Source organism: Ammospiza nelsoni, chromosome 3, assembly GCF_027579445.1.
Source record: "Ammospiza nelsoni isolate bAmmNel1 chromosome 3, bAmmNel1.pri, whole genome shotgun sequence".
NCBI lineage: Eukaryota > Metazoa > Chordata > Aves > Passeriformes > Passerellidae > Ammospiza > Ammospiza nelsoni.
This window is the reverse complement of record NC_080635.1, coordinates 24270022-24291359: the sequence shown is the minus strand read 5'-3', so window position 1 is coordinate 24291359 and position 21338 is coordinate 24270022. Positions and strand designations below refer to the sequence as shown.

The 21338-nt window shown below is 42.7% G+C and overlaps 2 protein-coding genes across 7 annotated transcripts in view; one reads left to right on the top strand and one right to left on the bottom strand.

The window, feature by feature from the left end:
- The window catches only part of BICRAL (BICRA like chromatin remodeling complex associated protein), a 45854-nt gene extending 28324 nt beyond the window's left edge, over positions 1–17530 (bottom strand). For 2 of the 6 annotated variants that reach the window (XM_059469445.1, XM_059469440.1), the window contains exons 1-2: positions 7788–7858; positions 230–325 (exon numbers count right to left, since the gene is read on the bottom strand). The gene's annotated coding sequence lies outside the window, so the exon portion shown is untranslated. Of the gene's footprint in view, positions 1–229; positions 326–6584; positions 7191–7787; positions 8120–16999; positions 17152–17516 lie in introns of those variants that run through there. The other 4 variants (XM_059469443.1, XM_059469444.1, XM_059469441.1 and 1 more) reach the window with 4 other exon arrangements.
- A 164-nt stretch (positions 17531–17694) lies between these two features.
- On the top strand, positions 17695–20270 carry TBCC (tubulin folding cofactor C). The gene has a single exon (XM_059469421.1). It carries the CDS (start codon positions 17695–17697, stop codon positions 18727–18729), a length of 1035 nt encoding a protein of 344 aa, XP_059325404.1. The 3' UTR covers positions 18730–20270.
- The last annotated feature ends 1068 nt before the right edge of the window (positions 20271–21338 follow it).

The following is a 21338-nucleotide window of genomic DNA, read 5'->3' as shown; positions in this document are numbered from 1 at the left end:
GATTGCAGCAGCATTAAGCGACTCCACACTGACTGCAGAGACCAAACACCCAGAAACGAAGTCCTTCCCTCACACAAATTTCCAGCAAAACTCTCATTAATTTCCACAGTGCTAATATTTTGCTCTGTGTGCTTCTGAACTACAGGGAAAAACCCCAAGCTGTTTCATCATCCCCTGGGTAATGTATCACTTCAGATTGCCAAGGTGCTGTTACCACTGCCTGCCTTACCCTGTCAGTTCTCCCTCAGGTTCCTATCCAACAGGCAGCCTCGGATTCAGTGAAGGAAACTCCTAGACAGGAACAACCAGACCTCATTTGCATTCTCTGCAACACAGAAGTGTAAGAAAAAAGTATAAACTCAAATCCTTATCATCATATCGTTTATTCTTAAATTTCACATCAATACTACTTTTGAGCAATCTAGTATCTTGCAAAGCAAATTTCAGATTCTTGTAAGTAACCAAAACTCCATCTTATAATCAACTTAAGAGCTGCTTACCATGTCAAGCCCTCTGTTTTCAAGAAATTGACTTTTACATGGACGGAATACAAAAATTGGTATTAAGAGGTATTTCCACTTCCCCCTCCCATTACTGTAAAAAAATTATGTGCTGCAGAACAATGAAAAGTAATCAATGGAAAAGAAGTAAATATCGAAAAATAAATTGCAAATTAAAACCTCATAATTATCCAAACATGGTCATTTCAAGACAACAGGACTAAGGAAAAATATTCCTTTTAAAATGCACTTTGTGAAACACAAAGATTTACTATTCACTCATAAACTAAGTATGCTGTACTTATATCCTACAATATGGAATTAATCCTTATAAACATTTATTTTCCAAAGTAATCAAAAGTTACTACACTGTTGCAAAATCTACCAGGAACTGTGCTCTAAAATACAGCTAAAAAACTAAGAAATCTGGAATTCTAATCCAGTAATACAGTGTATTATGCAAGCATTACCTTCTTAATATTAAAAAATAAGTTTTCATTCCAAGAATCTAAATCTGAATAGTACTTCTAAGATAAATTTGCAACGCTTGAAATTAGCTGTAGAACTGATTTAATCATCAGCATTTCAGACATCTGTATGCAACAAAGTATGAGAAGAAGTTGGTAATTTTAAATATTCAAAAGAATGATGAAAAACCTTTCTAAGAAAAACTACTCTAAAAAATAGAAACAATTCAGGAATCAGAAAAACAGCAACAAGAAAAGAAACACAAAAGTGCTTCCTCTCAGAAATTGCTAGGCACAACATTATGCCTCTTCATGGTTTTTAAGATCTGGCAGAGGTGCTTACACATCCAGCTCCACACACAGAAGGGTAAATAAAAGCCACAGACAACCTACAATAGGCTGTTCATCCAACTCCTACATTCCCCTTTAGTACACCATTAAAAAATACTGACTTGAGTTTGCCAAATGTGGTAACTTAGCAAACTTCCAAGAACTACAGTGACATTTTAGTATGTTAGGGGAAAGAAAGGAAATGTGCATTTCAATTAACAGTATGTATGATAGTAATGGCTAATCCAGCTACAGGCAACACTCCAGGTACACAAGTGAACACCCTGTGTGGCTGTCTCCAGTCATTTCCCTGAGATACACATGTTCAGCACACCATTTCTGATTTATTCAATACAATTTTTTTTCTACTGCATCCACAGCTGCTCTTGGCAATATCAAAACCTTAACAAGACTTTTATCAGGAAATAAGATTTATTTTTAAATCACATAGAGAAAATCCAGAGTAACCTCAGCCTGAAGGTCAGGCTGCTGCCTTATCCCATGGGATCTCCCAGGCTAAAGGCTGGGCTCAGACTTTCCTCCAGCAGTGACTATGCTCATCACTACCCTATGGCCTGTTTTGGGCTCTGTCCTCCAAGCTGCTCCACCACATACACGATTCCTCAGGAATTTCAATATTCATAAAACATTCTGAAAGGTCCCAGTTTTATCCTACAAGACACACAGGAGGCAGGATCTCAGCAGTTCCTTAGGAAGGAAACATTCACCTGCCCAGAAGATATGAGGTGCCCTTAAGCATTTCTACAAACTACTGTAGGCTATAGTGCAGACTGCTAGCATATGTTCTTTGTGCAAAACAATACTCCAAGAAATGTTCAGTCAGTCCCTCAGATGGTTTTTACCTTGTTTCTACTTGAGAATACTCAAGTTTCATACTTCTTATTGTGAGAGATAGTTTCCAGAGATGTTGAAAAAATATCCTGCAGGCCCGTAACTTCTTTATGAATGAATATTTCTCAGTTCATTTATAAACCAATGCCCAATTAATATACCTTTTCATTGCCACTCTAGTCCATATTAGTTTAAAAACCAAACTTTGCACAAGTATGGTTCAGATGAGCTAGTTAGTATCTGCTACCAACTGCCAATAATTAGCTGAACAGCCATTTATACTCCTTTCAGTTATTATGTTTGGGGAAACTACTGAGAAGTGAATAGGATTAATTGACAGATGTGTAACTACTTCAGCAGTGCAGTCCTTATCAACGCCCCAAATCCAAGCTGAAAATCCTCCACGCTGTCCTTCTTGAAGCCAATGCCTCGCTGACTGCCAACTGCCAACAGAAATTTCGCCACCTATTTCCGTGGGGCCAAGAGAACTTCTGTAGTTGACTTATCTCAATAAATTCTAGCTCCAACACCAGGTCTTGAAATTCCACGCTTGGATCAAGTTCACAGTAAAACAAGTTCCACCTGAGACAAGGCATAAGATCAGACTTTACAAAAATAATCAATCAGTCTCTTGCAATGAAGTTAAATCCTCCTCTCCAGACCTTCCCTTTCCATTTCACCACCCCTTCTCAATACCTTCAATGAGAGTAAGGTTACTGTGTTAGGTTTTTACACTGATTTTGCCTGCTTTCTTTCTATTTCTTTTGGTAAGGATTCCCTTAGCCCTAGAACATTTTTCAACTAGTGCAAGAAAATAAAAGAATAATAATAATAAAAAAAACTTGATAGTCTCTGTGCTAGTTAATGATGGTAATCTTTATTTTGTCTAAAACCTCAAATAAAGCAAAAGATTACAGAGTAGTTGGGGTTTTTTTCCAACTATGAAATCAGGAACAAATTAACACTTGAAAAAAATACACATATTCATTTAACTATGTGATGACCTGAAAAAAACTTCAGTTCAGATTCGTGCTTATGCATTCATGGTGGCGTTAACAAGGGCCCTCCCAAAAGTGCTCACTCTTTCACATTAAAACAGTGGCAGGTCACAATGAATGTTAGAACAGTTTATTATTGTCACTGCTTTTCCTCTACCATAAGAAAGGAAAACACACTTGTTTTTGTAGACAATCCCCATGTCTATATGGCAATAAAAAAAACCTTTCAAGTACAGATGCAGCTTATTCCAGCAGAAGCACTGCAAGGAATTCTGCCAACTCTCTGAACAGTGACTACATTATCAAAGAGGCTCTTATGCCTGCTCTGCAGCCAGTACTCAGCCAGCAATGACACACTGACGCTGGCTGCTACATCTCCCCTAAAAAGCAGCAGCCATTAGATTTACCACGAGCCTAATACAGCATGAGGAGGCACGATCATTGACCATTAGAGCCTCAGTGTGAAACCCAACTGCAGCTATACAGCTACAACTTCTCTGGAAACCATGTGAAGTGTACCAGCAAAACTCTGCAAAGGCAGCCGGCACCACAGCCAGGCACCCTAGAGCTCTTCAGCTCCAGCCATGGGCTTCCCTCTGCTGGAAAACTCCATGCACACAGAAAGGGACCTTGGAGCAAACTGGATATGCAGCTCATACTAGCACAACTTTGGGCCTTTCCTCTCAGTAGAACTAAAATAAATACATCAACTGTACTGGGAAAGGACATGTGAGGGAGCTGGGGCAGGAAAGATGCACATTCATAAAGTGATGTAAATACTTAGCTACAGTACAACCATCTCTGTAGCTGAGCCCACACATTTAGTGAGAGCATTCTCAACCCCAGGATACAGGTATTGCACACAAAGCAAGCACTCCAAGTATGCCCAAAACAAGCACACACCTGAAGACCCAGGTGAGCACACACCAGTGAGTAAGCCAAGGGGTATCAACGGAAGCACTACCAGGCTACTGTATCAACATGGTGAGCGAGCTCTGCATTCCTCCAGCAGTGCAAACAAGTGACACCCAAAGCAAAGTGCTGCTTGCAACAACAGCCACAAACTTTTAAGCTCAGAGAGACAAAAACACATCTAAAAATAACAGATCTGGAATATTTAAGTAGTAACCAACCAAGATCTCTATGCAAGATGAGAATATGGTGTGCTTTAATGCAAGCAGGCAGCTGTGCAGATTACATATAGTCATTTGGCAAGTACTAGGCCCTGAGAGAATATAAAGTGGTCATTTTTATCCTGCTTCTGCCATTTCTTCACTATTTTCACAAATTAATGAAGAAAATCACACACAGTCTCCCAGACATTCAAGGCATAAGAGAGAAATTTTATTATTTATAGATATGCCACCATTAAAAAAATAATTCACCACCTTGATCCCAAGATTCCTGTTAATGAAAATAATCACGCCAAGAAGCAGTCAATTTAATGATATAAGAGTTCTGAAATATGTGAACAAATACTGTATTCTACATTCAAAATCTCTGTAAATAAGTTTCATAGTTGGTGTTTTATTCAAAGCTAAAATGCCAACAAGTCCCCAGGAAAGTCTTTTAAAAAGACAGTTTATATCCAGACAATTTTTTTGTATATTCCAAGCAGTAAATGCATTTCACAGAAATGTTGTTTAAAACCCTTCAACAGGCAAAAAAATTTAAACATTTAAATAATTAAAAACATCTTAAGATTATTTCTGAATTTTAAAAAATCTCCCACTTCTATCAGGAATGAGCAATGAGAATGGGGAAGCTGACCTCTGATGTGAGAAAAAACAGAAATCCAAGAATTACACAAGCATTCCACACTCCTTAGCAGGCACAGCATAAGCTGGCTTGGCAGCACACCTTCCTCTTCCCAGCTACAGGTGATGTTGGTATTAAGCTGAAGTCTCATGAGATCTGAGCAATCATACAGAAATGTTTAAAAAAAGGTGATTTTGAAAAAAAAAGGTATTTGAAGTGCTCGTCCTGAAAACAGCACCAAAACAAAACTTTAAAAATATATTAAGGTGGAGCTGTCAAATTAAGTAATTTTGAAAAAGCAGCTTCCCCTTAGACATAAAGGAGCAATAAAAACTTGAAAATATCGTAGTCCCCTCCCTACATCAAGATACTACTACGTAACAGCAACAATAACAGTTGTAACAGCAACAAAACAAGCAACCTACCCACCAAAAAAATTACCTTTTTTTTTTTTTTTTTACAAGCACTACCGAAACCTCTTCAATGAGGAATACCTCGCCCTATGGACTACACCGGACCATTTTTTAAAGGTGGATTTCCTTTTTAATGTCATGTTCTATTTTTCGGCCATCGTTCAGAAAAAAATGTTCTTTCAAATCTTTTATTAATTCCTATACGTTGAATGACAAGAAACGCGTATTTCAGAGGTAAAGAAAACAAGCTTGTAAGGACTCTTGGCGGGATCGAAGCTGCGCGCACGGGCCCGGGCGAGCCAAGGCTGTTAAACCGCTCCTCAAGACGGTGACCAAGGATTAGGAAAGGAGTGAGGGGGTGCGGGAGGGAAGCAAAGCTTTGAGGATTTCGGGGAGATCTCGGCTCCCAAAGCCCAAAGCAGAAATGCTTCCCAGACAAGACACAGAAATATGGCCCGAGCTGGGCGCGACGGCACCGCCCCACACGGCGCGGCGACAGCAGAAAGGACCTTAAAATGGCGCCCGTGGGGGAGGAGAGCGGGTGAAACTGCGCAACAAACGCTGGCAGGGAGCCAGGCAGCGCCATCTTCCCGCTCCCCCGCGCAGCCGGGGCTGCCTGCCCGCCGAGCCCGGGCACGGCCGGGGCCGCCGCCGGAGCCGCTCTCCTCTCTGCCCGGCAGTCCTCGGCCACCCCGTGCTGCCGAGCCCGGGGAAGGAGAGGAGCGGCGAGCACGGAATGGCGAAAGGCAGAGGCCTCCACAGTGATTAGCAACAGCTCTAAGGAAATACATGCGTGCCCTCTACGCGTCGTTCGATTTTGCCCGGCTTTTAACGTCTCTATACCTATTTTCTGCCATCATCTATAACTGAATTTTGTAATAAATACCAAAAAACAAAATATAATTTACAAACTTGAATACCGCCCATGACTCAATAAATGTGAACAGTGACCATTTTAGAAAACCCCCTTCACAACCTACTACTCTCTCTAAGCCACAAGTAAAAAAATCTATTTACAAAATATTGCTTATTTTGCGCAAAATAATCCCAGCAGCACAAAGGATCGGGTTTACATCCACTCTACAGCGAAGCCAAAGGGGGTCACTCCAGAAAGAGACGCTTTATTGTGTTTTAAAGAGGCGTTACAATTAAATATTTTCTGTCTCCGAAAGAAAAATAAAAAATTAAATAAATAAAATAAAAGGCACATCGAAAAACTCGATCCCGAAAAGGCGAAAAAAAAAAATCGCATTAGCCCAAACCTACCGCCCGAGCATTTCGCGCACCCACAAAAAGCGGCACCGTTTCCATTCCTCGGTTAAAAGCAGGAGGCACGGAGCGATTCGGAGGAAATTGCAAATAAAAAACCAAACAAATCAAATCAAATCTAGTGGCGACACCGAAAACGAGGAAATTAGTGAAAAATAAATCCCCAGCAGGTACAACTCTGAGACACAAGCTCAAAGAAAAGACAAGATTAGGGTGGTGGCGAGTGGAAGGGGGAAAGAAAAAAATCAAGCCATGAGCGAAAAAGGAAAAAAGAAAAGAAAAATCCTTCCCAGCTGCACAGCCAGGAGAGAGACGAAGTGTCTCCATTTTCCCGACGAGGAGGAAGAAAAGACTGTTTCACAGACCACAGAGCTTTAGAGAAAAGCAAAGAAACGAGGGGGGAAAAAAAAGAGGGAGGAGATTTGAAAAGATTATTTTTCTTTCTCCCTCACACACTCTCTCTATCCCCCTCTCTCCCTCTCACTCTCTCACACTCACACATACACACACACTCTCTCTCCCTCCTCTCCTCTTTCCATCCCTCTCTTGATGGCCATCAAGGGGGCGGAAAAAAAAAAAGACAACAACAACAACTAATTTTAAACCGGCTCAATCAATGAGTCATTAAAAGAGATTTTTCTTCCCTCCTCTCCTGAATTTGCATGGCATCAGCAAGGAAAAAAAAAAAAAAAAACCCACCCCAAACCTCTCCCCTCTCTGCAGCTATCAGCCTGGACCTGAAACCTTATCTCTCCCTTCAACCCCCCCCCCCCGCGCCTTTATTTTAAGAAACAACTTTTTTTTTTAAGTGCCCTCAGCAGCCACCACCACCATCCTCGCGGAAAAAAAAAAAATTAATATATATAGTTCATTTCCATGTGAATCCACATCTGCCCAAACAACAGCCACCCACAAAATATCTCTCTTCTTCCTCCTCGTCTCCCCTCTCGCTCGCTCTCTCTCTAGATATATATTTATATACATAGCCCCAGAGCCAATAGCTCTCTGGGCTGAAACCTAATATCCTGGTTTTGGCAACTCCTGGTTGTTAATTTGCTCCTCTTTCTTTTCTGTCTGTCTGGAGATAGATTTCCCCCCTCTCTTTTCCCTCCCCGAAGGAAGGGAGGAAGGAGGTTGTGTGTTTTTTTTTTCCTTGAAATTTTTATCACAAAATTATAATACACTCAAAGGGAAACTCACCGTCATGAAAAAGCAGTGCCTTGTCAACGGGGTTTCTTCGCCATCACATCAGGGGCTGGCAGTGTAGGAGAGAGAGAGGGAGAGCGAGAGAGCGAGGGAGGGAGGGGGGAGAGCGAGCGGGAGAGGGAGCGAGCGAGAGAGGGGGAAAGAGAAAGCAAGCGGGAGGAGAGCGCGGCTCCGCTCGGCTCCGCTCCGCGCCCGCACCGCCGCCGCCACCGGCACCGCACCGCCGGGCCCGGCACGGCACGGCACGGCACGGCCGCGCAGCTCCGCCGGGACACAACGCCGCAGACCGGCGCCCGGGCACACGCACCGCCGCCCTGGCATGATGAGTCCCCAGCCCCGGCGCGATCCTCGCTCCGCGTTTAAAGCCAGGCCCTTTAAAAACTTCGGCTCCTTTTTTTGGGGGGTTGTGTTTTTCAGAAACCCGTAGGTCTGGAGACCTAGCCTAGGCTGCTGGCTTTAGGTTAAAAGTTGGGGTTTGTTTGGGGTTACAGGGAAGTAAAACAAAGTTTTTATCCTATTAAAATTAACCTTAATGTTAACAATTTGGCTGATTTCCTTCATATTAAAGCTGTAAATCACTATAAGTTTGGTGGGTGGGAGGGGGTCCCCAGAAAAATAAATGCAAGTGCAGGGGGCTCCCCGGAAAAATAAATGCAGGGTCACCTTGAAAAATACAAGATTTGATCCCCTGGCAAGCTATACTACTTTAAGTATTTTTAGATATGTTCTTATCAGCCTTGCTGGAAACAAAATTCAAGAACTTCAACTACTTTAAAAAGTTTTGGGTAACCTAAAATTGTTAATTTGAAGTCAAAGGTTATAGCACTGAGAGTTTATTAATGCTGTTCTACAGTTTACTTCAGCTAAAAGCATTAATAACTTTGTTCAAAGCTTTTTTGTTATAGAAAACTTCCAATTTCCACCATTCACTTCATTCACTGATTGAGAACAATTTAATTCTAAAAATTTAATTAATTTTGCAGATAATTCAGAGAAGCCTGGTTTATTAAAAAAACCATTTTGATTGAAAGGAGATTTTTAGCATGCAGATATATGTACGGTAATGCTTTTAAAAACAACAACAAAAAATATCTTTAAGACCCTTTTTCTGCTAGTTATGGTAATTCCCAAGGACTTTACTATTTTATTCCTAAGTAACTTTGTTAAAACTCCTTAGAGACAAGGATTTGAAGACTTTATTTAGTAACACATCCTTCTTTATTAGCTTCACACAGCTCAAAAAAACCCTCTCACAATGCTTTAGGTTTTTTGAGCAACTATATCAAAATGGTTAAGGGCAGTGTACTAAGTGAACCTTTTTAAAGAACTTGGCCAGACTGCTTATCTTAAAAAAAAATCTCAGCACCTCAGCATTGTTTTCCAATTAGAATCTGGTTATATTATTTTTTTAATTATTCAGCCAATTCCAAACTTTTGCCAAAGCCAAGACTCGCCTACAATCCTTGTTTACATGCACACCCCCAGTAGAAAAGTGAGGTGAAGTTTCAGATCACTCCCAAAGTGGAAGGGTCGGGCCCAAGCAAAGAAACCTCAGCAGGAGTCCAGCAGATCCTTTGTGCAGCCCAGACCGAACCTGCCCGTGGCTGTGCCTTGGCCATCGGCCAGATTATCAACTGCACTTTCATGACTGCAGCAAGGACCCCAACAGCCACTGCACGGACACAAACACCACGTGCCAGAGAGCTCTGCAGGAGCTGTAAGCCCATACTCCTGACACCAGCATTAGAAAATCCAAAAGGCCAACATTTCAAGGTTCCTAACTTGAGTAAATGCTTCAAGGCCAAACTGCCCTGAATTCAAACCTGCTCAGCTTCACTGGCTTTAGAGAATATTGCCCAAGTGAGAACTTGTATGGAGGAACACCACTAGCATTCTTATTTGGTTAACAGGAAGGAACTTTGTTTCAGAGGTTACAAGGCCGAGCATCTGATCAGTATGTTGTTATTATTATTACTCTCCCAGTCCTACAGAAACCACAAATAGGAAGCAGGCAATACGATACAAAGAAGGAACTGGAGAAAGGAAGGCAAGTGATTTTGAATGGATTCTGTTACCATAAGAAACACAAGGAATCCTACATAAGTTTTCCATGATGGTACTATAACTTACTTTCCCTAAAGGATGTTTCAAGGCAGCATTGACAAGAGCATTACTAAGCAGGTACAGTACAAAAAGGGAAGGAGAACTAGCATCATCTATACAATGAAGCACCCTGCAGTAACTAGATTTCTCCATATCTACACACATTTGCTATATTTGTTCACAGGTAGAAATGGTTACCAAAAAAAAATCAAGGGTTGGATGTAACTTTATAGGTCATACTGAAGTACACACTTAATGTTACCTTCAGTACTAAGAGGTCTGAATGCAGAGGTCTGAAGCTGTAATGTTACCACTTTCAGGTGTACTACAGAATTTCTCAGACCATGTTTGTAAAGAACTACTGCTTTTTCCTGGCAGGTACTCATGCTGTTTTAAGAGCATCACGTGGTGTTTCAGAACTGGGTGTCACTGCCCTGAGAGGTTGCCCCTCTTCTCACTGCCTTACTGCCTGAATACAAAAGACCCTTGTATGTCAACATTCTTCGACCTCAAGGTCACCTGCTCAGAGCTGTCATCTTCAACCAGAGTCCTATGTACAATGCACAATCAGTTGCTGCCCTTCTTTAGCTTCCACCATCACATTAATACATTTTCTTTCCTGTAGCAGCTTTATAAGGAGCAAGGGGAAATAAGCACAAGAGAGGAAAGACCAGTGTCAAAAGGAAGAAGAGAAATCTTTGGAAGACTGAGAGACGTTGGTGTAAAAACAGCGACTGGGAACGTCACGTGCACTCATCACACAACAAACTACTTGGCTGTATTTTGACACCAGCTGTCAAACTGTGACCATGCTGTTTAACAAACACCACTCTCATAGGTGTGCAAAGACACCAAATGACATTTGGAGTGATCCAATACATTGCCCTGAAATGACAGACTGTGAAGAACTGAAAACTATGCCTAGATATTGAGAGGGAGAAAATAAGGGGGTACAAAACATCCTTATTCTTTCTGTCTCCAGGTTTCTCCTACATCAAGTCACTTTGCTAATATTCAGACCATTTTTTCAGGTCTGCATCACATGCACTCCAATTCTTCTTCAATCATAAATTAGTACCCCAAAAGAAGGTAAGGCAGCAATAGATTCATAATGAAGAATGTAAGGACTAAACTAGTGCATTAAAGGAATTAATTCCACAGGCATTTCAAGGTTTTTGCATTAATAGATGGTTGTAACCTCAACTCACTGCATCCTTTCAGAGATATATTGCAAGGAAAAGAATGCCATTTGCTTCACTGCAGCCTTGCTTCCTCAGCCTGAATCCTTCAGCTCTATTGATGACACTTCTTCCTCCCATGCTTTTTCTTTCCATTCATTAATGTGTTTCTTACGTCAGCTCATCACCAGTCACACCTTTTACTTATCTACACATGGCTTAATTAATTATTTAAATTTTAAAAAATAGCTAAGCTTGAAGGCACAGAAACAAATAGGTCATCATTAAAGGGCACAGGCAATAGAGAGGTAGAGGTCACTTGAAAAGTAGGGCACCCAAATACAGCAGCATGAAAACAGACAAGGACTTTAACTTGGAACATAAACCTAACATACCACACAAAAAATTCAGTTCAATATCCACCAAATTCTGAACAATTACCACCACTATTTTGATGACTCACCCATAAAAGTTACCTAGACATTACAATGTTCAGCTTGATACCATGCCTTCCTTATCCAAAACAGTACTTGCAAAACCTGGGTCATAATTGCATGATGTAATTTGTAAAGCTGCATGACTCCAGTATCAATCATCACACCAAAGGCAGGACTACTTAACCAAAGGTATCTTAAGGGGTGACTGGTAAGGACATAGGCAGTGAGAGGGGGTAATGAAGAGTGAACCTCAGAACAAGAGATTTCCACCAATACCAGAAGACAGACAGGTTTCTGTGACTGGAGAGTGTGTGAAGGCCAACAGGGCTGGTCTATGATGAATCTAAAAAGCAGATTTTGGAGAACTGTGCTTCTCTGAGATGGGGATCTGACACACAGCAACAATTAAGTAAAGCCAAAGAAAACATGGTGACTGGAGGTTCCATTTAAACAAATTGCAATTCAAAATTATTACTGGAACAGATCAAGAATTACTATATCATTCTCTAGGTTATTTAAATATAGTCTCATATTCTTCAGCCTAAAGTACCCTAAAATGGAGAATTAAGTTCGAAAGATTAATAGCTCTCACTTCCAAGTTAGAATAATCTTAAGATATTCAGCCACTGAAATGTATCAGAAAAAAATAAAAATACCCTCACCTCTGGAGACAGAGCTTTATTACAGAAATAATGGAGAAGTAATCTTGCCCAACTAACACTGCCAAAACTGATGGAAGAATTTAAACTAAAAATGATAGCAGAAATTGGGACAACCTTCTATCACATTCATAGTTAATGTGGCTAGCACAAATTAATGGAAAAAAATCAACGAAGTAAGGATACAGAAATACAGATGAGTATATTAATGAATAGTTGGACACAAGGATTTGGGTGTAGGTTTGGTTTTTTTTTTAAACATAGTACCAATTATAAACAGCAGCCTGTTAATGAAACTAACAAGAGAAGCATTCCTAATACAATTGTGGTATTGTGGAGGTTGTTTTAAAAAAAATAAAACCAAACAAAAATGGGAGGAATTTAAGCAAAAAAAAAGGAGGCCTAAAACATGAAATAGGGATACAGAAACACAGTGGAATAGTAAATTATACCAAAGCCGTTTGTGTTCTTGAAAGAAACACAGACCTGCTAAGCCACACTTGTATAAGGACAAGACAAAATGGACAAACAGAAGGGACATTATGAATAACCTAAGTCAGAACTTTTGAGACAGAATAGTTTTACTTGGACATTTTTGAGTTCCTGCTATGAAATCAACTGGGTAAGAATTGGATATGAATGAAGATTGCTGTAAAAGAAATCTTTATATTATGACTAGAATGGGTATCAGTACGAATGGAATTTATTCTCAGATTTAGACTGGAGAACAAATGCTAATAATAGGAGGAGGAAGCCCTCATTCAAAATTATAGCTGACAGACTTTTTCCTAAGATGAATAAATGGCAAAAAGAATACAAGTATAGTTTTATCCACTAGGGAATATACTGCAGGAGAGCTAATAGGAAAACTTGGATATGACTTGGAGTTAATTCTATTTAAATCACTCAAAGATAAATGGAATATGTTTCCAAGTAAGATTCACAATTCTAAAATAGAAAACTTTGATATGCTATTGAACCTAGGTGATCCATTGAACTGGCTAGTCCAATAACCACAGTTTTCTGAAATCCATTTTAAAAAATAACTGTAAAAGTATCTGAAATGTAAAGCAAGGCAATGAAAAAACTCTCAGAAACTCCATAACTAATAGAATAATTGCCTCAAAGGGAGAGTCCATAAAGCAGTAACTGTAGCTTACATACCCAGTCTCCAGAATTTACCTACAGTCAATTAGCAAGCTAGGATTCTATATAGCAGTCAGCAGCTAGACCTGGACCAAACCTAAGTCACTTCCTGCTCTTGAGGTCTTGTGTTTAGCATATTTGGGCCTTGCTTTGTTAATCTGAAAGTACCTTTTGTCATAAAGTGCTATGCTTTGAAGCCTGTCCCTGGTTTTGAAGGATAACTCATTTTTGTTGAAATCTGTTTCTCCACCTTTGGCATTGGAAACACCATGTTCTCAGAAGGGACCAGCTCAGACTAGTTTCAAAACAAGTGCACCTTGACTGGTTGGAATATAATTAGTATCTTAAGCATTCCCAAGGATTACATTCAAAGCTTTGGCATTACTCACAGCAATTAAGTTGCACCAAGTAAGTCTCATAGTTTTAGCTTTAACACTCAATAAGTGATTTAAAAACACATGTATTTTACATTGTCCTGGCTTTCCATATGGCCAGATATATATAAAGCACAACATTTTAGTGCAAACAAAAGCTTTAAAAAAAAAAAAAAAAAATCAATCAGTATGCCAAACGTAACGTTCAAAGAATTTCTTTTTTCCAAATGAACCGAGATACAGTAACTCAACATTCACTTTTAATGAAGCCCCATTGCACCGTGACAAATGTGCAGCCTACAGTATCTTAAATGAATCATAATATGGCTTACATCTTTAATGCCTGATCACAGAGCCAGAGGAGTTCAAAGAGCCCTTACTAAAACCATCAGTGGAAACGCTGGTTGCACAAGGCACTGAAGTACCTACTTTGTAGCCAGAAGTAATTACGCTGCTCTGCTAATCTCTGCTGCAGAAACTCAATCTAGCAGACACAGATCACATCTAGCAGATAAGGGCTCCATGCAAGGCACAGAGGCTGCTGCTTTTCTTGAAAACACGCACAGCATTTTTGTGTGATGGTGCAACACACATGCATAACACCCTTTGGAATAAAAATTGTCAGTGTTGGGAATACATACTGATGAGAAGGAATAACTCTACTTCCTTCCTTCCTTCCTCTGCTTGAGAGACTGCAAATCTACACCTTGAGATCACGCCACATCTATGAGGTCCCTGACTTTTACAAGCACAGGAACCTCAGGTGTAAGAATCCATTATTATGAGGCTGAGCACACAGTTGCCTCTGTGGATCTCCCCTTTATTCCCCACTCTTCTTAAAATAATGATGGAACGAGACAGGATCTTGAACCTTCAGCTGAACTACACAATACATCTCACTTAAAAGGCTATGAGGTAATGCTGTTGAGCTATAACAAATCAGTAGGAAATATTTCAGGCAGATAGCATTCATGACTGATAACCATGGGACACAGATTTAAACCTGGAAGCACACACGGAGCTCGTATTTCCAGACTTTCACAGCACTAGATCAAAGTAAACAAGTGCAACCTGCACCTCCACATAAAATAATGGAAACTGTAGAGTTCAAACAATGGCACAAGGCCTTACTGAAATGACTACTATCTACCTTCAAACCAGAAAGGAACAAAAGCACAGGCAAGAGGGAAAAAATAGGAAAAAATATAACACAGAGAATTATGTACCTTAGTTTTTCTCATATCCTCAAACAGCCAAACTACTTGTTACAGCTTACCCAAGTGACTGCAAGCCTGAGCTAGAAAGCTTACATTTTATTCAGGTGGTTACTGTCTGGCACACACAGCAGCCTCAAAACATAGAAGTTGCTGCCAGCAAAGTCAGGAGGAAAATTGTCAGTCGTTGTATGACCACCAAAAAAAAAAAAAAAAAAAAAAAAAAAAAAAAAAAAAAAAGAAAGCACATGCCAATATAAATTATACAAAACCTCAAATTGTAAGTGTGGAAAATGTGGAAAGTAATTTTGGAACATCAAACAGTTGGAAGAATTTTTCATTATGGTCATACATTTTACCTTCTTGTCTCTGGGTATACTTTTGCTTTTTGACCAAAATAGCAATTGTGCACGTTAGCAAGGTGAAAAGTTTCCAGTCTCTCCCAGACACTCATATTCACAAGGGTATTTGGTCCTCATTAATTTAAACCTCCAATCGCCTATAGAAAAAACAATTCAGAATACCTAGCATCCTAAGTGCCCAGATTCAATAAGGAGTAATTAGTACAGCATAAAATACTTAACATTTATTCTGTGCTGTGCACGCTAAGGTTTGCTTGCAATCATTCCAACATGAAGTTCTTTTACCCAGTGCAGTTCATCCACAGGCTCACATCTGCATTAACGAATATTTGTGCATATGAAAAACAGCAAAAACCTTTTTCTGTCAATACCCTCACGTACAGGATAAGCACTTCCATCACTGTTACCACCTGTATTAGCTAGACTCAAGGGAGCATAAGGCAAACAGAGCCTCCTAGCTAAAATGAAACATTCACATCTTTCAACAACATGGAAATAAGGATTATTTTTTTCTTATGGAAAATTAATTGCAGCATATTCCTGCCTAATGGAACATTGCTGGAATAACTAAAGGAGTGGATTTACTATTTATTAGGAAAAAAAATACCTAATGATACTACTAAATGTATCATTTAAACACATTGCTAGGAAAAAATATCAAGTGAGAATATTTCAAAACCCTTCCTTTTTCATGTCTGAGCACAGTGCTATTCTACAGCATAAGAGGTTTTACTTTTTAAGACTCAATCTAATTCTTCAAAACTAAAATTCTGAACACTGCAGTAGTGCAACAGACGTAATGCTGCATTAAGAGCTGTAATGCATCCAACACTTCACCTATCCCACTGCCCATCCAGCCTGCTCCAAAGTGCTACTGTTACGTAAGGGTCCCGGACAATCCCCTCAGTTTATATGCTAACGCTGTTAGGGAAAGAACATTCTCTATTTTAGTGTGAGTCTTTTGCAAGGACTAAAGGCATTTCACTGCCTTTCCTCTGTCATCCAAACTGGACTGACATTATTGCATGTAAGGTTCAGGTACTCCATACATTCTAACAACATTATATCATATCTAACACAGAAATTAAACCACATTCTCAGAAAACAACAGCTACTTTGAAGCTAAAGGGTACTTTTAAATGCTAACCTTAAGGGACATAACAATCTATACTTCCAAACAGGAACATAAGGTAAAAAACTCATGCTATTGCCAAACAGAAGACAGAAAAGTCAGATTATCTGCTTTGGGTTTACCACCTTTTTGTTTCAATGGACAGTCTTAGGTCCTGTCAATTTGTTACAAGTGACTTCAGAATGACAAGGGGAAGAAGATGGTATTTGTAGAAATAGACAGGAGTTAGAGTTTTTTCCATATTACTAAAAGAGTGCTTAGTGTTAACTTTCTTTGCACAAATTAAAATCCAAAAAAGCTCAAACGAATACAGCAAAACAATGGTCACTTTTTTACTTTACAGATAGTGTACTTAATTTCTGGTTCCTGCTGCAAATTTACTTTAATACACATCTCCTAATTATAAAAGCCTTCCTTCCCATGTTTCCATATAGGCCTCTGTGGATTGCTCATACAGCCCTCCCTCAGGGGCACAGTAATCCACTGGCACTGCTCCCACTTTTCCCTCAAGAACCGAGCTCTCTTCTGGAACAAAACACTCCAGAAACCAAATTAGCAGCGAGGAAGAACTCGATCCACCTGGCAGCACCTTTGCAGTTACCTGCAAGGCTCAGCAGCCTTTTCCTCGGCCACTTCACTGGGGAGAGGGAGGCAGCAGGGAAGGTTTACTAGAGCACGGAGCCTCCCGGAAGCGCCGGCCGTGTGAGGCAGCCGGGGGCCCCCACCCGGGCACGGGGCCGCGACCGCCCGGCGCCTCCGGAGAGCACGGGGCAGCGCGGGGCGCCTCGGGGCGGCCCCGAGCCCGCCCGGGAGGGCAGGTGGAGCTCTGGGCTGCGGCCCCTCCGCCTCCCGCCCGAGCCCGCACCGAGCCCAGCCGAGCCGAGCCGCCCCTTCCCGAGCCCGCCCGGCCCCGCCGCTCGCGGGAGCCCCCGTGCCCAGGGCCGGCGGCGACGGGCGCGGCCCGGGAGGGGAGGTGTGGGTGTAAGCACAGCAGCGGGGAGAAGCGGGCAGCTCCGCGCGGGCACAGCGGGGGAGCGGGGCGGGGGCTCATTTATATCCCGAGCTAATTTGGGAAGCGGGATAACCCGCCCCGCGCGGCACCTGCCGCCAGCACTCACCCCATCTCGCGGAGAGGCGGCGGCCCCTTTAAGACCGCGGGGGACCCCTCCCTCCGGCCCTCCCGCCCTCCCCCGCCGCGCGCCTCCCGGGCCGCCAATCGGCGGCGGCGACGCAGCCAGGGCTGTGGGCAGCCAATCCGCGCGCCGCTTGGTGACCGCAGGGGAGGCGAGCGGCAAGATGGCGGCGCCGGCAGAGGCAGCGGCCGTGGCGGCTCCCTCGCAGCCCGAGGTGGCCGCGGGCTCGGCCGCCTCCGCCGTGGTGCTGCCGGAGCGGCTGCAGCGGCGGGAAGCGGAGCGGCAGCAGGGCGTGGAGCGGCAGCGGCAAAAGAAGGAGGCGCAGGTAGTGAAGGAGGAGCAGAGCGAGTTCTTCCTGGCCGCCTTCGCCCGGGAGCGGGAGGCCGTGGAGGCGCTGCTGGCGGCGGGGACGCTGGAGGAGGCGGCCGCCCGCCTGCAGGCGCTGCAGAAGCTGCTGACGGGCAGCGTGCGGTTCCTGGCGCCCTACGAGGTGCGGCAGGGGCAGGAGACCGTGGCGCGGCTGCAAGGGGACTTGGCGGCGCGGCGGCAGCAGCTGCAGCCCAAGAAGAAATTCGCCTTCCGCGCCCTCAAGAAGGAAGCGGCCCCGGGCAGCGCCCCGCGCCCCGCCGAGCCCGCCCCGCCGGACCCCGCCGCGCCCGAGCTCGGCCCCGGCATCGCCGAGGGCGAGTCGGGCGGGCCGCCGCTGTGCGGGTTCAGCGGCGCCCAGGACGCGGAGCTGGAGCTCGGCCCCGCGGAGCTGCTGCAGCGGGACGTGCTGCTGGCGGAGCTGCGCGGCTGCCGGGTGCGGCTCCGCGGCAACCCCAACACGCTGCGGGTGCGCGACTGCAGCGGCTGCACCGTGCTCTGCGGGCCCGTGTCCACCTCCGTGCTGGTGGACGGCTGCAGCGACTGCCTGCTGGCGCTGGCCTGCCAGCAGCTCCGCACCCACCGCACACGCGACTGCCGCGTCTACGTGCAGGTGACCAGCCGCGCCGTGATCGAGGCCTGCTCCGAGGTCTCCTTCGCCCCCTACTCCTGGAGCTACCCCGGGATCGAGCGAGATTTCGAGTCGTCTGGGCTGGACAGAAACAGTAACAACTGGAACCTGGTGGATGACTTTGACTGGCTGGCGACTGACAGGCCCTCGCCCAACTGGAGCCTGATCCCCGAGCAGGAGAGAATCACTAGCTGGGACTGACTGCGGAGATCCTCGTGTAAACGCACTGATCCACAAACTGTGGGACTTAATCCCCGATATGCCATTAAATTATCCCATTCTGTATTCAAATTTCGAATTACAATGTATGGCTGGATTTCTTAGTTGAAGCATACCAGTCAAATAGAGTTTACTGTTCTTGCACAAGTTGCTGCTGTAATCTGTATGTATCACTGTGGGATTTGCCAATTTCTGAGGTACCTCATTGTGAGTTAAAACTTATTAAGGTGTGACAAAGGCCACTGATACACAAACCACAATGAGGCTCTGTTAGAGCTGTTGTGCTGCTTTCATTCACCTATGCAGACTCTGAAATAGCTGCAAGTAGTGCAAACTGTACTAGAATGAAAAGATCAAATACCAAATTTCCCATGTTGTGTGGCTCTCATGTTCTGATGGCAGCACAGTGTCTCTTGGGGGAGTGCAGGTCACTACTGCTGTGAGGTAATGGGGTGAAAAAGGTTCATTTAAAGGGAGAGTTTGTAACTGCACAGTGCAGCAGACTGAGATGCATCCTAGGCTATGGTACAACGATGAGCCAGCTTCTGTTGAACTGGTTTAAATCTCTTAGTTGGCTTTAGGCTTTTCAAGTGAGAGAAGTCTAAAGGAAAAAGGTGTTCCAATAAATATCTAATGCTCTCCTAATATACTGATTACTTAAAATTCAGAAACCTATGGAGTCTGTATAAATACTAAAGGTTCACGATCTGTAAATGCCATGTGAAAGGATGCTGCTTCTGTAAGCAGCTGGAGGCATCCAGCAAGTGCTGATGAACATCACAGAAGCTGGGTTAACTGTTCCTCTGCAAGCTGAAGCTTCAGGGCAGAGATGTCCAGGGATGTCCCATTAATTTTCCAGACAACAGGCTTTGTGTGCTGTGATCCTGATTTGCAGCACTCTGCTGCTGCATGTGTGCAGTGCTGGCAGAGAGAGTCAGCAAAACAGAAAGAAGAGGTGCTATATTCCAATTCCAGATTTGCATGTTGCATAAAGTGCAGAATAATTTAAGTCTCTTCACTCCTGCTACATAGTAATAAAGTAGCAGCACTGGAATGCAATGTCTTTACAGTGCCCTGTTAGTGGTGCTGAAGTGACCACTGTCCATATATAAGTATACATAGCAGTTTTAGGTTTCTGAAACCCCTCCTTAACTTGTGACATTTTTCAATAAATAATTGTTTATCTTGCCTTAGCATAAAGCTTTATTGTAAAACTTAAAATTCTTTATGCTGTGCAGCCATCATCTATGTGCCTCTGACAGACACTAAATCCTAGCTGAACTATCAAAAACTGCATCACTCACAGGAGAAGTACCTGAAACTGCACTTAGGTGCTTGTCTGGTCTTGAGCAGAAAATGTTTTTCTATAAGTTGTTTTCAGCATATTTAATTTAAAGGGGGAGGGCAAAAGGGATTTTTTTTTATATTCCTGACAATTTTCAGTTTTGTTTACTTCTGTTAATGTATATTTTTTGACTGAATTGGATTTTGCATTTCAAATATACTTGTTTTGAATTATTTTAGTTGTTCCTTTACTAGTGAGCCTTCTTTGCACTGACAGCATCATAACATGATTTAAAGAATACACCCTCAGTCTTACTTCAATGTAATCATTTATATCCTTTGTTAGAGGGATGTGATCAGTTGTGGCTGTCAAGTTATTTTAACATATCCCTCTTGGTACAGAATCTGATTTTGTAGTTAATTGTTCTCCAGATCAATCCTGTTAGCATCCTCTAGCCTTGAGATTGCAAAATGTTCAGCCTGCAAGAATTACAGTAATGCCTTTGTTCTGCTTGCCCTGAGCTCTGAACATTGACACCTCCTTCCTGTGGTGATGGATCCTGGCAGATCCAGGGAAAGAGACCCCAGGCAGTACCAGGGGTGCACTGAGGCTTCCCAGCCTTCCTCCCATGGAAGTGCCATGTCCTGTTCCAGCTCCTGGCCCATGGCATGCAGTTCTGCCTGAATAAACAACAGGAGTCAAAACATGGAAGCTTGAACTTCAGTTTCTCTCTGAAATTACTTCCTTGGGGATGTTTTTCACAAACCAGTTATTGACATCCTAGCTCCTACTGTTTTCCTTCCTCCAAACACTTGACTTTGGTCAAACCACAGTTGGCAGGTAATAGTTTCGAGGAACTTGGTGCCAGACAATTACCCTAAAGATTTGGCATTACCTTTGTAATACAAAACACATAACTGGCTCTTGCTCAGGCATGGTGTGAAACAAGATCCAATCTGACAACAGTAAGTCCAGAAAAATTTGGTCAGGCAATTACCTAAATGTGATTTATAGTTCTAAACATACAATCTCATATATATATACACAAATACACACACACACACACACACACACACACAGAGTTGCACATGTTTCCAAACACTTTTTTTGAATTGTACTTCCCTGATGTAGAATCATAACAGAAATTCAAGACTGTTTTGAAACAACAGTCTGTTAATGCTGTATGAGAATTTAAGCACTAGTAAAGGTTTACTAGCATGCTCGTGGGCTATTCAGTATAGAAATTGCAACTTTTTTGGGTCTCTAAGGAAGAGAAGGCAAACTCCTAAGTATTTCTAATCAGCTG